The 16,024-nt window shown below is 32.9% G+C and overlaps 1 protein-coding gene across 1 annotated transcript; it reads left to right on the forward strand.

Annotated features, from left to right (window-relative positions):
• The first annotated feature begins 10,275 nt into the window (after nucleotides 1–10,275).
• On the forward strand, nucleotides 10,276–15,548 carry LOC108208891 (probable protein S-acyltransferase 15). The gene is made up of 7 exons (XM_017379478.2): nucleotides 10,276–10,655; nucleotides 11,589–11,681; nucleotides 11,775–11,876; nucleotides 11,955–12,026; nucleotides 14,689–14,787; nucleotides 14,883–14,978; nucleotides 15,093–15,548. Exons 1-7 carry the CDS (start codon nucleotides 10,368–10,370, stop codon nucleotides 15,186–15,188), a joined length of 846 nt encoding a protein of 281 aa, XP_017234967.1. The 5' UTR covers nucleotides 10,276–10,367; the 3' UTR covers nucleotides 15,189–15,548.
• Nucleotides 15,549–16,024: the final 476 nt, after the last annotated feature.

A 16,024-nucleotide genomic window follows, 5' to 3' on the forward strand; every position in this document is an offset into this window, starting at 1 on the left:
TCCTAATATAATAATAAAATAATATTATCTTATATTTTCAACCTCAAATCATATTAAAATTGATTTATAATATAAATAAACAACAATTTAAAATTATAAAATATATTATATTACAATATATTTATAATTGATCAATAAAAATAAAGATTATTTTTTACTTTTATTTATATTATAAAGTTTATCTATTTTTAATAATATATTTAGTATAATATATATAAATATATTATTATTTATATATATATATATATATATATATATATATATATAATCGGGGCCGGGGATCGGGGCGGGGAGACACCAATCCCCGACCCCGCCCCGATCCCCGAATTTTTTATAAACCTTTCCCCGATCCCCGCCCCGCCCCCGAAAAATTCTCCGAATCCCCGACCCGAACGGGGCGGGGATCGGGTCGGGATCGAGCGGGGCGGGGTAAATGCCCATCCCTAGCCACTGCATACCCCTGATTCGTCTCTGCCTACCATACTTCCACCTCCGCCGTGTCAAATCTCATCTTCAACATTTTAGCCCCGTCTCTGCCATCTTAGTCCCCACCTCTTCCATGTCCCCGCCTCCACTATCTCCACCACCGTCATCATAACCAGAATCCACAAACGAAAACATATGTAAATGTTTTCGCCTATTTTTGAAGATTTTCACCAATTTTATAACAAAAATTCTATTTACCTAAATTAATATAATTAAATTATAATGTTTTTAGTATTCATTTAAAATTTATTTGTATTTAATCACTTGCTTTCACAGTTCACACACATATATATTCCAAAGGTATAGTTTAACAGAAATAAATATAGTTTGAAATCCATCTTATAAATTTTAAGGTAAACTGAAGATAAAATACATACATTCACATGCATATACATACTCAAAAAAATTATATAACAACAATAAATATGGCTTGAAATCAATCTTATAATTTTAGGATAAATTTAACGGAAATTTATAACTTAAATGTTTAAAATATAAATAATAGTATTAAATTATAATATAGAGGCCGATATTTTTTGACTGACTAATTATCAATTATTAAAAGTTGACGTCGTTAACCTATATTTGATATACAAAATTGTTCAATATCAGTTTGGAATGTTTTAATTAGTGAGATTATTGTTTATCATATTAAACAGCAATTAAATCAATATACTTCAAAACCGTTTTGAGAATATACTCCCATGTTGCGGCATTTTCCATTTCCTAAAGACCAATTTTAGAACATCGTTATTTAACAGAAACCACAACCAATCGTAACACAATTAATTGATCAGACTCGTATGTCGTTTAAATTATTGTACTATAATCTAAGAAATTCACACGTCAAAAAATTTCATTCCAGCCTAATAAATCAAATCCAGATCCACAAATCGCATGTGCAAAAGTACAAATAAATTGGAAACGTACCCTAAAGCTCGGCTTGCCAGGCAGCCAAGGTTTTGAAATATTGTTTACGATGTGAACATAAATCCAGTTGACCTTCACCAAAACAGTTAATGCCTACACACTAGAAGACGAGATGTAGTCGTGTTAGTACCTCGTATATAAGTATATGTTTGTATCATTATGTGTATTCTATTAGTACTAATTAATCCACACTTTTACTAATCAAATGTTAATCAGCCCATGGTTTTAAGAAAGCAGCCATATTATAATGAAAACCACTCCAACAGAAAACTAATTAGTGTAGACTACCAAAGCTCCCTCATCATCAAGAAAGATACTAAGTATACAATAAAGAACATAGTTAAGTAATGGAGCATATTTAGTTTATGATTTGATGCTTTAATCCAATGTAAACAAAACGTCTTATAATCTTTATTCGAGTAATGGTCGGCAGATTCATCGTCCCGTCGAATCATGTGAAAATCCGCGGTCAAAGCACATGAACATGTTAATTGCTTAATCATGATTAAGATTCCTATATCATTAATATTTTGATTTAATAAGCATTTACCAGACAGATTAACTGGATGACATAATAGTGATTAGGGTAAAGAATGCTTGGCGGCATATGGCAAAATAATAGAAAGAAAAATTGCAAAACCTATAATGCATGCATCAGTTTAAGAAAGTATTTGGACTGTGAGAGTGAAAGTAAATGGGGAATAGGAATGAAGAGTAAGAGAACTACTACTCTACTAAGTATGGAATGGATATCATAAGGGGTAAAGAATGATTTATTCTAGAATTGAAGTGCTCATTTCATGACAAAATTGTTAATCCAAATATCAACATATGAGTATGAGATTTTTATTACTTAACCCGACTCATCAACCATGAACCTTCCTATATAATAATGATTTATATAAATTCTTATATAAACAAACTGCATATAAAATTACATAATCATTTTATGCCCAGTTAGTTCTAAGAAAACAGAAAGTATATATTTCATCATATAGTAATTTAGAATGATCTAAGTAATCATTTTCCAGTCGTTAACTCAGCTTCGAGTTGAGCTCCGGTGCCTACTTTTAGCCTATGCTACCCTGACTCGGCTGAACGTTGTTCAAACTGGATATGCGTCCGAGTGTCGGATTCGGCAATATTTTGAAAATTTTACATATTTTTGACCTAAAATAAGTGTCGGAGTGTCTATACCCATGTCCGAATGTCCGACACGTGTACTCGAGGCAAAATGAAGAGTCCGGGTAAACTAGCTTTTAGCATGCTCTCTCAGTAGTCACTGAATTTGTAAAACTGGTTTATAGTAATTGATTAAACTCTTCAAATTGTTTATATATTCTCTTTAAAGAGCGTTGTTTATTAAACTCTTTCAAATTGTTTTGTTTTCTTTAATGAGTTTAATCAGTGGTGCTCAGAGATTAGGAGAGAATTTATCTTACAAATCTAGAGGAGTACAACTATAATTATGGAGATCAGTTTGAGTCCGGCTGAAATCCGTTTCGACTACGAACTCTCGATTACACGAAGTCTGAAAAAACCCTAATTTTTGGTCGGAACAAGCCCTATTTTCGGAGTTAGAATTTTTGGACTTGAGGTGAAAAGATTATGAAGTGTATTCAGCTGACATATTTTGGTAAACAAAAATATTTTTGAATTCCAATTGAAATTCAGATGTATTTGATTTGAATTTTAAAAAATATATTACACTTTATTATATAATTATAACTTTAAATTATCACAAGATTTTACATTCAATATTTTAATCAAATATCTAATATTTTAATACATTTAAAATCCAGACCGAATTGAATACACATGAATATTAGGAATCCTGAGTGAATACACTTCAAAGAAATTTTATTATCTGTCGTCGAATTTATTTAGGTTTTGTTTACTATTGTACATATCAACAGCGGTTTATTTGCCGAAAAATATGTTAAAATTTGTTTGATAAAATATAAAATCAAAGTACTAATAAAAAATGATTCAATTTTTACGAAGTTGTCACATATTTTATCATCAATATTTATATAAATATTATTTTTTTATATTATAACCTGAAATATGTAAATACTAAAAACAGTATCAAATGATTATATGATTTCTATAACAAACATCTTTAGGCAATTGTTTGAACAACAAAGTAATTTTGAACAGCACATTAACACTCTCAGACATGTATAAACAATTATAAATTGGGTAAATTGGGATCAAATTTATTTATTAGTGTATTAAGCTTAAAATATATCAATTCTTTTATACTGAAATTATAAAACTATTTATTTGAAAATATATTAATTTATTTAATTTCTTTGCTGTAACTACTTCAGCGGGCTTTCAGTTTTAGCGTTGGCTCTGGTTCTTACTGTTCCAAGTTCGATCGCTAGCTATATGATTTGAAAAAGTTTATCCGGTAATATGCATGAGTATGTCATTTTTGTGTTAACACTGATCACTTGATCAGTTCGGTACCATGTCTTCAACTGGAGCAACTTTTTTGTCAATAATTCCCATCATAATATTGTATTAAATTATCCGTTTTCATGAAAAAATTCAGTATTAGAATGATAATCTCTCCTGTCCTCACAAAGAAAGAGCACGAAAGAAGAAGAGATCATCATGGTCATATTAGTTTTTTGCTAAAAGAGTGTATAAATTATTACGTGGGCATATTTTCGGGATAATTATAATAAAATATAGAAATACTAAACATAACAAAATATTGAACTCAAATATCATATGAAATCGTTTTTTCCCCTTGTTTTAAAAATGTTTTTAAGTGCGGGGAGGAGCTAAGAGCAAGTCCAACCGCTGCCTTATATCGTGTCCTAAGTCATAATATAAGGCATTTGATGAAAAAACTTGATCCAACAATAACCTAGTGATGCCCTATATCACTAGGACAATCCATTCAAGCCCTATTTTTGAGGCGCTCTCTCTTTGCCCTATCCCATATTTTATAATAAATTCTTACCAACACTCTCTTTCTCTCTCTATTTTATATTATGTTTTAATGATGAAAGTGAACTTTTAATAATAAAATATTAAACATATAATGAAAATAAGGCACATTGTTGAAGTTGAAGTTAGTAGAATATATCTTAAACTACTACTCCCTCCGTCCCCCTGAGTTGTATACATTGGGGGACGGGGACGCGGCACGGACTTTAATGCTCCTGTAAAGTGTAGTTGTGTAATTTATTTTTAAAATTTTCTTTTTCTGAATTAAAGTTTGGATGTTATATTTTTATTCAGAAAAAGAAAATCTCAAAAATAAGTTACGGAACTATATTTTATAAGAGCATTGAAATGCGTGTCGAACAGTTGAAAAGAAACGTATACAATTAAATGGGACAGAGGGAGTAGGACATAATTTTTTATATTATATTTAAGGTTCCAACTAGGACACTATTGGACTTGCTCTATGAAACCTGAATCAAAAATATTAAGTCCCAAGTACACAACTAGGTCCCAAGTACACATGCGTATCATACCAAAAAATATACCACCGTTTAAAAGTACTAGCAAATTAGTATATATGTGTTATTTACTTGTGCATACAAATAGTTCAAATACTTTTTAACTAATCGATATGAATGTGGGATGTTTTTCTCAGATACTCTTTAACTAATCTGTTGAGTGGGTGTCAACCCAAGTCCCACATCGAAAAGATAAAAGAAGATTTATCTTGAATATAGGCAGCCAAAGAACTTCATTAGTATGAGGCCTTTTAGGAGGAGCCCGAAAGCAAATCCGTGCGGGCTTGGCCACGGCCCAGAGCAGACAATATCATACTAATGCGGAGTTAATGGGTGTTGCGCGATCCCAACAAAGTGGTATCAGAGCCGAGGTTAAGAAGTTGATCCTGGGGTTGTGGGCTGCAGTTGTGTGATGGGGAGAGGCTCTCCGGAACTATGATTGGAGGTCTTGGACGACTTGTGTCGAAAGTCTTTCCGACTAAAGTGGTCGGACGGCGTGTCCCGCAAGATGAGGAACCGATGAGTAGCGGCGGTATAAGGGTCACAAGATTGGTGGTTCTTGGATTGAGGGGAGATTGTTGAGTGGGTGTCAACCCAAGTTCTCCGGAACTATGATTGGAGGTCTTGGACGACTTGTGTCGAAAGTCTTTCCGACTAAAGTGGTCGGACGGCGATGAAGAACCGATGAGTAGCGGCGGTATAAGGGTCACAACATTGGTGGTTCTTGGATTGAGGGGAGATTGTTGAGTGGGTGTCAACCCAAGTCCCACATCGAAAAGATAAAAGAAGATTTATCTTGAATATAAGCAGCCAAAGAACTCCATTAATATGAGGTTTTTTGGGAGGAGCCCGAAAGCAAATCCGTGCGGGCTTGGGCTTGGCCACGGCCCAGAGTGGACAATATCATGCTAATGCGGAGTTAATGGGTGTTGCGCGATCCTAACATAATCGACATGAGATGTTACAGAAAATCACCCTAGGAGTATATATTATCATAAATAAAAAAAAAGTGAAAAATAAAAATGATAAATGGCCACTTGTTAGCTGTTACTGTGATTTCGCTTTCTTTTACCAACACTCGTACTGACGATTAGGATATTATTGGATGAATATAGTCCAATGAATTGCTGCCGTTTATTCTTCACTCAACCTCAATAAGATTGGGTCCTAAACTTTCACTTTGATATGATGTATAACCCAAACTTATGTAATATTGTTGAAACTGTAGCGGTAATTAAGTAATAGTCATAAACTAAAAAAATAAAAAAGAAATAATGGTTGTTTAACTTGAGTTTGTAACAAGGTGATCATGCATACTTTTCAACTCACATGCAAGTCACTGTTGTGTGAAATACTTTTTCACAAATTATTATATATGGATATGGATGGATGCTAGTCGCTAGATGTTTTGTGTGTGTATATATACTGCTCTTCTATGAACTCTTTCATCACAGCTTCTTCACCTAATCTCTCCCCTCCCATTCTAATTTCTTCTGCTGCCTAGCTTATATTTTATTAAACTTGAGATCTGATCTCAGAATCATGAATCATGTTGATCGGAGGGCGGAATCAAAGACAGTCGTCAATTGTTGAAGTGGCATCATCAAGATTCACATGGCGGTGGTTAATTTAGATAGTTAAATTAATTGTGTCGAAAACATGAGAATCTTGATGATGCTGCATCAGCAATCAATGGCTATATACATATCCATCGTCCTCACAAACAATATACGACTCATCTTGCTCCAAGCTACCTTGTGAACCAGTGATCCGGAAAAGGTAAAATTCTATTTAATCATGTTTGTTTTAGATATCAGATCATTTATTTATTAAGATTAATTAATTTCACTCAACTTAGAACATAAATATAGCATTCAAATTATGATTTGCTGTGATCGGTTCTCACTGACTTCATTTTAACTTGGTCTTAGTGGAGTACGACTCTATATATCCTATGAAATTTACATAGAACTGGCCGGCACAGATTCAAGTTCTTTAATTCTTATATATATAGCAAGTTATATAGCTCGGAACCTGCAAATAGGAGTGGCTGTATTTTTGAGTTCAGTTCTTACAGCATATCAGTGTATGAATTGAGTCTTACTACACAGATTGCAATTTTCTCGAAATTGTATAATTTCCATTATCACAGCACCAATATATTTTTATCTTCTATCATATTATATGTTAGTTATGCTAAATAGCTGAAAATTGTTGGTTGTAAGAAAACAAAACACCATATATACATCAACCTGCACAACAAAACTTGGAATCCTGCCGACTAGATTCATTTTTCAAACTGTCTTGCGTCTAAATAATCTTTCCCTGTCGCCTTTCTTCTTATCCTTTTCTTTCGAGTAAAAACTGGATATATACCCCTACACGCAAATGTCATCTCCGAGACTCGAACTCTCGACCTCTTGTTCTCGACCGTAATTGAGTAAACACTTTATATATGAAATGTCATCTCGGGCAGAGGTCTTGAATTATTTGTAGACAACAAGTGTGGAGGGACATTCAGTGGTGGTGAAGCCCTGGACATGTGCATGGCGGTGACAGCTGAGAAAAATGACGGATGTTGCATCTCTTCGTACGAACAAGGTGGCCGCATTTGTAGGGATAAGCTTTTGTCATCATCGACTTTTCAACATTCCTTAGCTTGGATATTCAACACAATTCGAGCTTGACTGATTGTGATATACATACCAACATTTCAATCTTGCACTTCAATCCTGTTTTAAGAAGCTAGCTACTTGTAATTTACTTCTCATCTTAGGTTTGGAATTTGCTCAGGGTAACTTGTTAACTCAAATTAATTTAAATCATTTGATTATTCAAGTTGGGGTTTGTCCCGGGTTTACCATATTCAAGTTAATGAAATCTTCTTGCATTTGTAAAAAAAAAAAACCATTTGATTATTTGTAAACTACTAAAGTACGGTTTAGGGTTGCTGTTGCAAACAAAAACAGTATTTTTGTTTAAAATCAAGTGAAAAATGTTTGGTAAATCTAAAAATAGCTTTTCTGAACCACAGCTGAAAAGCTGCTTTTAGAAAAGCAGATCCTCCAATGCTTTTGGAAAAAGCTGTTTTCATCTTTTGCATGAAACTCTTACAAATTTCACTATTAAACCTCACCAAATAAATTACTTTTTTATATTACAACTCAAAATAAGCAAATATAAAAAAAATTAACAAACGGTTGTTCACAATACTTTTTTTACCCGCACTTTTTTTAAAAACACAACAATTATTAACAGCATTTCCAAACATACCCTAATTAAATAACTAATTTTATTCACAGCATAAAAAATTTTATGACTGGTTTGACAAGTTAAATTCGACGAAATTCAAGCAGTTGAAAATAATTCTTATCAAATTTACGTGGTCCAATTTATTAAATTCGACAAAATTCTATAAAAAAACAAATATTGTCGGTTGCATTAACCGGACAACGTATTCATGTTATTAGTTACGGTCGAGAAAAAAATTATCACCATAAACTTGAATAATTTAAATATATATAGAATCCAGGCTAGTGAGAATAACTTTATCTCTAGTACATGTCCGTTGGTGATGTGCACAGTGATGTCATATTTAGACACCGCACAATTATACAAGTGTTTTACCCCGTTTCAATTTACATGTACATTTTTGAAGATAAAAAATTATTTCAAATTAGTTGTTCATTTCAACTTACAATGTAAAATCATATTTCCAAAATCAATTATACATCACATATCTCTTATTTATATTTCCTAAATCAACCTCATACCACATAATATGGTCATTTAATGCAATTAATTTGTAAACAATCATTTTTCTTAAACTATATGATTTTTTGAAAGTGATGAAACGGAAGGAGTATTATATATAATACCTTAAGACGTTGGTGTCAGAGCGCAATACATTAATTTCACATTTGGACACTATATAAGTGTCTTATTATATAATACCATATTTTTCATTCTTAACGACAAATTTTAAATAATCATATCTTTTCATCTCTTGATCATTTTAAATAATTAAATTTGTTTCGAAAAGTCATCACAGATGAAAACACATTACTCTAAGTAGGGCTGGCAATATATCAGACCCGACCCGAACCCGTAGCCCGATTTATTGAGACAAAACTCGAAAGTGACCCGAAAATCACCTGTTTTGACACGAAATGGACCCGACATGACCCGAAATTTTAATTTCGTTTCTAATAACTTCAATTTTCAGTTTTATTCAATTTTAAGTGATTTTAACTTGACCCGAAATCAACTCAAAATTGACCCGATTGCTGACACGAACACGACCCGTTACCCGAAACTGCCATCCCTAACTCTAAGTATCGGTTATCACGCGCACACTACAATCACCTAATAAAAAATACGACTAAAAATGTCTAATAAAAAATATGACCAAAAATGATTAGACATATAGGACAAACCGATGTTTTCTAGCAACTTATACAATGTAAAAGGTTATAGTTCGTAAAAGTTTATAAGTATTATTTAATAATTTTTGATTAATTATAACATTTTATATCTTATAACCTTATATTAATTATAAAAAAAACTTATACGCAATTTACACCTCTAAAATTTAGGATAATATCGAATACTTTCATCACGTACATACTTAAACTATCTAACCCGTCACAATGCTTTCATCACATACACTTTACAAAAATTTGAGATCTTAGTTTTGAAATCATCATCATGTTGTTATAATTGACATAAGATCCCCTCAAATAAAAATCTGGATATCTGAAAAATTTATCACCGAAAAGTGAATGCATTAAAAATTAATTAGATTTTATTGTTTCATTTGAAGCAATTCTATCACGGCTAATGCAAGATGGTCCATGAAGAGGACCAATATGTCATCCGTTCTGCTCACTTTTATTTATATTATGATAGTTATTTATTAGTAGAGTTTACAACATGATATTCTTTTATTCATCGATTTTTTTCTAATTTTTGTTAACTTGCTCATGAAAATAGACCGGAAAAATATCTAGATAAAAACTCATATCTCAATCTTTTATTTGAAGTAAATAAAAATTATATATCAAACTTAATTATAATATTTAATATCATAATAAAAAAACGTATATATAACTATATAAATTTTACTTGTTATCGTATTTTGTTATATCTAAAATAAAATAGTTGAGAGGAATATTTTAAAAACATATTGAACTGTTTATAATATTTTTACAAATCATTATATTTGAACGTAATCGTAATGAACAAGAATAAAATACTATCGATGTAGAAAAAATATAAAAAATTTCAGAATATCTCAAAAAATATTTTAATTTGTTTTTTTAAATTTAGTTAACAACCGGGAGTATAACTGGGATTACCCAAAAAATAACTATAATTATTTATTTTTACTTACACGACGAGCATGATCGAAATATACATGCCTTCCTCTTCGTCTGCAGATCCAACTTGACTCATTCAAAGACACAAATTATGAGTTCCAAATCAGTAAAGCTTCGAAGATTATTATCGCTTCCCATTTTATCAGTTTTTGTTTTAGTGGGTTTCATATATTACATCACTATATTTGTGTTTCTTGAAGATTGGTTGGGTTTGCATTCTTCATCTGGTTCTTTGAACACTCTAATCTTCTCTGTTTTGGCTTCTTTTACTCTTTTCTCATTCCTGGTTTGTGCTACTACTGATCCGGGTCGGGTCCCATCTGGGTATGTGCCTGATATTGAACATAGTGATGCTTCTGATCAAGAATCTAAAAAGAATGTGAGTTTTTGATTTAAGGAATGATTTTTATCTGACCCTTTTGTGTTTTTTGTTGTATAGTGTGGTTGTGTGATTGATTTGTTGGTTCTGGCTAGGGATTGAGATTGAATTGTGTGATTTCTTGCTTTTTTATGTACTTTTTAGTAATGTAGGAGGTAGAGTAATTGAAAGGAATTCTTGTTAATCGAGATGAAACCATTAGGTATTGGCATTTTATAATTTTGAGGAACTACCGTATACAGCCTTGGAATTTCGAAAAAGTTAAGGGGGTGTGTGTGCCGCCATCCCCTAAGGATGAATGGGGCTTATGTGAACGCTCCGATGCTGATTCCTTTACATAGTTTCTATTCATAATAGTGCAACAGAGCAACAAGACAATAATGATAGGTGAGTAATCAGTGGTGAGATACATGTACACCTTTTGCCTGCTATAATTTTTGGAGACTTTTATGTTACTACACAGATTTAGAAACTGCGGCATCTTTTATATGTATTCGCATTTTGAACCCCTTGTAGCTAATACATAAATTTGTTGCAACTATAATCAAACAATGCAACTCTAGTAAACTTCTACAACTAGTGTCTAGTTCTTATTACAATCATTCATATATTTTATTTTCAAGTTTTTTGCTGGGTAGAGATTAGAAGTTATAGTTCCATTTATTTTAGTAAAATATGAAGTATTGAAAGTTTTGATGTAGGGGTGTTCAATTCCTTGTTGTTGAGCGTTTGTTTACTGCCTACCATCTACATATATAATTCCCAAACTATCTTCTTTATATTGACTAACATCGTTGGCTAGCAGCAAGTTTTCTCCTTCCGTATGAACAGAGTCCTGCAAAATATGATTTTTTCAATCCTGTAGTTGTGAGCATGTGAAACTTACTGTATCTTGGTATAAGTTTTCTCACAAAAATATTTATACTTGTTCAGGATGTACAATTGAGGCGCTGTGACAAGTGTTCTGCATTCAAGCCTCCTAGAGCCCATCATTGCCGTGTCTGTAAACGGTGTGTCTTACGTATGGTAGGTACCTTTTCATTTTCCTCCTCTTTTCCTGAAAAATGTATTAAGATCCATCAATCAATAGTAAATTTTAATTTTTAACTTCTAATGCAGGATCACCACTGCTTGTGGATAAATAATTGTGTTGGACACCAAAACTATAAAGCCTATGTTATTCTTGTTCTGTATGCAACCGTGACAAACATTTATTCTTCGGTATGCATATTGTAGCCAGCCTCTTTTAAATTTAATGTGCTAAACAGAATGAGTGACCGGTGATTGTGGCATGCGTAGGTTATTATTGTTTGCTCTGCGATTCTTAAGGACTGGGCTTTCAATGGATCAAGTTCCATCAAGATTTTTTATGTGAGTTTCTTGATAGGCTTATATAAATAATTTTTCTGTTCACCGAGCAGCTTAATGGTGTATTACAGATTTACAGAGAAGATCCTTGTATGTGGATAATTATGCTCAAGATTATTACGGAGCAAAGTTGATTCTCGGTTAATGGGTACCTTGGAATCGACTAGTCGTGATATACATAACATAAAAAATAGTAATTATAATATATGATATAGTTAAATACACATCAATTTCAAAAGTAATAGACAATAAGGCTCCGTTTGAGTGTGTTGTCCAAAACTGCAAGGATATTACGCAAAGTGAAAAGTGTTGTTACAAAAATCGGATAGCTATTTGGTGATAATTTGATATTTACATGTTCTTAGGTATAACATGCAAAGAAAGGCTTTAAAGTTAGCTGATATTAATTACTAACAAATAAATATTTTGTTCAGCAATTCCTTTGTTTACATGCTTTGGTGTATTTATATCTTTGGTTTTTTTAATTTGTGAAAATTTTAAGAAATATACATGTCTGTGAGAACTATGTTGCATTAATAAATCTAGCAAATACATAAAATTACTCCACAATGTAAGTGCATATTTACCTTTCAAAAAGTGAGAATCTAAGCAAAACATGATACATGTAGAAAATTAATCAAACAAAGCCAAAGTGGCAATGTGTAAGATTATTTAATACCCAGACATCAACTACATATATAGCTCAGTTGAAACTTCGGGTGGGTGGGCAGCACACCCTGGCAAGGGTGGCTCCGGCCCTGCATGCAACTTATTATTTGGTCAAGAAAATTTCAAGAATTTTCTCATAATATTTTTATGCAAGACTTTGATTTTAAAGAAGTTCAAAAAAATCAAAGGCTAATTGATCCTTGTACTTTTTCAGTTACAATTTTAAAAACTTATATATTCTCTTCCAAGTTTTTTTGACTGTGTGGTATTGATACAAGGGTGTTGGCCCATACGGTTCCAAATACCACTACCGGAGAAGATGACCCCTGTTGGTTTTCTAAGATACAAAAGGGAGATAAATATAATATATTAGGTGGAAGTTTATAATTTTATTAATCAAAAGGCTCTTTATATAGAGTTCATACAAATCAAATAAGCCGATTAGTGCCACATAATAAGTTTATGGAGTTACAAATCTTCTCTAATTTCTTCAATTATAATTTTGAATCAATATTCCAACACTCCCTCTTGATTCGAAATTGTAAAATTTATTCAGAATTTGAAAATGATGATGTACATCTCATCATCACCAAGCATGGAGCACTTCTCTCCACAACCGTGAAGCACTTCTCTTCACAAACGTGGTGCACTTCTCACCACAAACGTTTATCACCAAGCATGGAGCACTTCTCTCCACAACCGTGGAGCACTTCTCTTCACAAACGTGGTGCACTTCTCACCACAAATTTGGATCACTTCTCTCCACAACCGTAAAGCACTTCTCTTCACAAATGTGGAGCACTTTTCACCACAACCGTGGAGCACTTCTCACCACAAACGTGGAGCACTCATACTCACAAATCCCTTAAGATCATTAAGCTCTGATACCATTTGTTGGTTTTTTAAGATACAAGAGGGAGATAAATATAATATATTAGGTGGAAGCTTATAATTTTATTAATCAAAAGGCTCCTTATATAGAGCTCATACAAATCAAATAAGCACGATTAGTGCCACATAATAAGTTTACGGAGTTACAAATCTTCTCTAATTAAAGAGACATTAAGAGATAAAAATATAATTGATTCTTCAATTACAATTTTGAATCAATATTCCAACAGCCCCAAATACCACTTTGCAATCCAAAACGCTAGATCGTGCAGCGTTCTTTCATCTTTTACTTAACGCCAAATCCTCTGGTGTTTTAAAGCCCTAAATGCTATTTCATGTAGCATTTCACACTAAAACGCCAGATCGTGTTACGTTTTGTTATGTTTTAAAGGGTTTTTTAAACCTAAACGCAACACGATGTAGCATTTTCTTCCAAAAATCAAAACGCTGGAAAATCCGGCTTTAATAAGTGAGATTTCAGGCCTTTTCTCCCAATTCTGGTATTTTGGGCATTACTTGTAGAAATTGTGGTATATGGGGCCTTTTCTCTAGATACAAGTGGTATCATGTGACATTTGTGTAATGAGGTAATAGGTATGTAAATGACACCAAATAAGTGCTGTTATGCAGCTTGCTCAGATATAAAAAATAATCTTCAGTGATGTTTTTGCCATGAAATAGGTTTAACAAACGTATGTTGAAGAGCTATTGGGCGTAGATTGAGTCTTTATCATTGGCAGCTGTAATGATTGCTGGATATTAGTTGCTTTTGACAACACTCGTCTCCTTGCCATCAATATGACAGATAACTCTGATAACGTAAAATCTTCCATGTTTGAATGACTTGAAGTCTAAATGAACGCAGTTTGTATCATATTCGAGTCAAAAGAGCTGCCAGTACAATTGAGTTGAGTTATATTACTTGTGTGTCTTTTATCTGCTGCTGTTCAAGATGGCTAGCTGCTTTCTCCCCCTTCATCCTCCTCGACCTCTAAGACCACCTCCTTGTTGAATGTGTATTGCTTGACGCTTTTCTGTTACTCCTACTTTTACTTTATATCTTCTTGATTCAACTCAGGTAAAGCTAAGACAATTGTATTTTCAGATTTGCAGTGCGATTATGACCATGGGATTTAGCTTTACACTAGGTACTCTCTTGGGCTGGCATATATATCTCATCACCCGGAATAAGACAACAATAGAGGTAAACTGTCTATATGATGAACTGATGTGCCAAATCAATACCAAGTATATATTTGGTTACTGCAAGTTACACTCTTGACATCCGACTCTTGCCAGTATTACGAATCAGTACGAGCAGAATGGCTGGCTAGAAAATCTGGGCAGAACTATCATCATCCTTTCGATGTTGGTTTTTACAAAAATATTACTCTGGTATCTTCCTATATCCTGCCTATTTTGTTTAGATTTTAAATCCCTGATCTTGGCAATTAAATATATAAGTCTGTTCTCACTACGATGATGACACATTATTTTCATGTCTGTCAGATATTGGGACCAAACATGTTGAAATGGTTATTCCCCACTGCAGTGAGTCATTTAAAAGATGGTATCCAGTTTCCTACTGTCCGAGATAGCTTATAGCATCATCACTTCTCAGCATCACCCGTGCACAATTTAAGGTTTTAAAATCCAAGGGTTATGAATTGAAAGTACAGTTCACTGGTCCATGATATAACTGTGTCGCTTATTGTTGTGATGAGTGACGACGTTTAACAAGGTTCAAGGTTATGGGTTTACTTCATATGAACAAATATTATTTTGCTTCCATGTCGCTTATATGATGCTTAAGTCAATAGTATGTCTTTGTCAAAGGATCTCAATTGTATATGGAATAGGATTTTTGTAATGATGGATCATTCTTTGACCTCTGTAAAGTAAGTTGTTGATTACGTACTGAGGATTGCGGTGGTTTAAATAGTGTTTGCCGATACTTTTTTATTCTGTCAAGGTTTACTCGTTGATGAATTGTATCAGAAATCAATAGCCGTATCAAAGGATTTCTGTGATTCGAGAAAGCTTATTATCTAACTAAAGGGCATGCAAAGATGTCCCCAGACATCTAGACGACAAAATTTTAACGTCTGGTAATAGAACATCCATACAAAGAAATTCATCCTACATCCTGAAAATACTCTGCAGAATGGTAAATTTTTCATTTTTTTGTATTTTCCAGTTACATTTTTCACTTTAGGAAGAAATCAATATATTAATTTAATCCAAAATGAGCAAGTGCAGAAGAAGCAATAGTTCTCAAGAAAGGTTTTTTGGCCCTATTCCGAAGTTCAATTTGCATTTGCATAAAAGATGCAAACTAAACATCGATGGGAAATAGTACCACTTTTAATGAGTTTGTAGCCTAAGGTCTTGGAATCAAATAAGAAAACAATCAAAACGCAATTACCAGCGAGTTCTCAAAG

This window comes from Daucus carota, chromosome 2 (genome assembly GCF_001625215.2).
Source record: "Daucus carota subsp. sativus chromosome 2, DH1 v3.0, whole genome shotgun sequence".
Classification (NCBI taxonomy): Eukaryota; Viridiplantae; Streptophyta; class Magnoliopsida; order Apiales; family Apiaceae; genus Daucus; species Daucus carota.

Excerpts from the sequence above, each read along its gene's own strand:
- LOC108208891 (XM_017379478.2), top strand. The coding sequence starts at position 10,368 with ATGAGTTCCAAATCAGTAAAGCTTCGAAGATTATTATCGCTTCCCATT. Across the intron at positions 11,877-11,954 it reads TGACAAACATTTATTCTTCG|GTTATTATTGTTTGCTCTGC; the intron begins GTATGCATATTG and ends TGGCATGCGTAG. Across the intron at positions 14,979-15,092 it reads TTTACAAAAATATTACTCTG|ATATTGGGACCAAACATGTT; the intron begins GTATCTTCCTAT and ends CATGTCTGTCAG.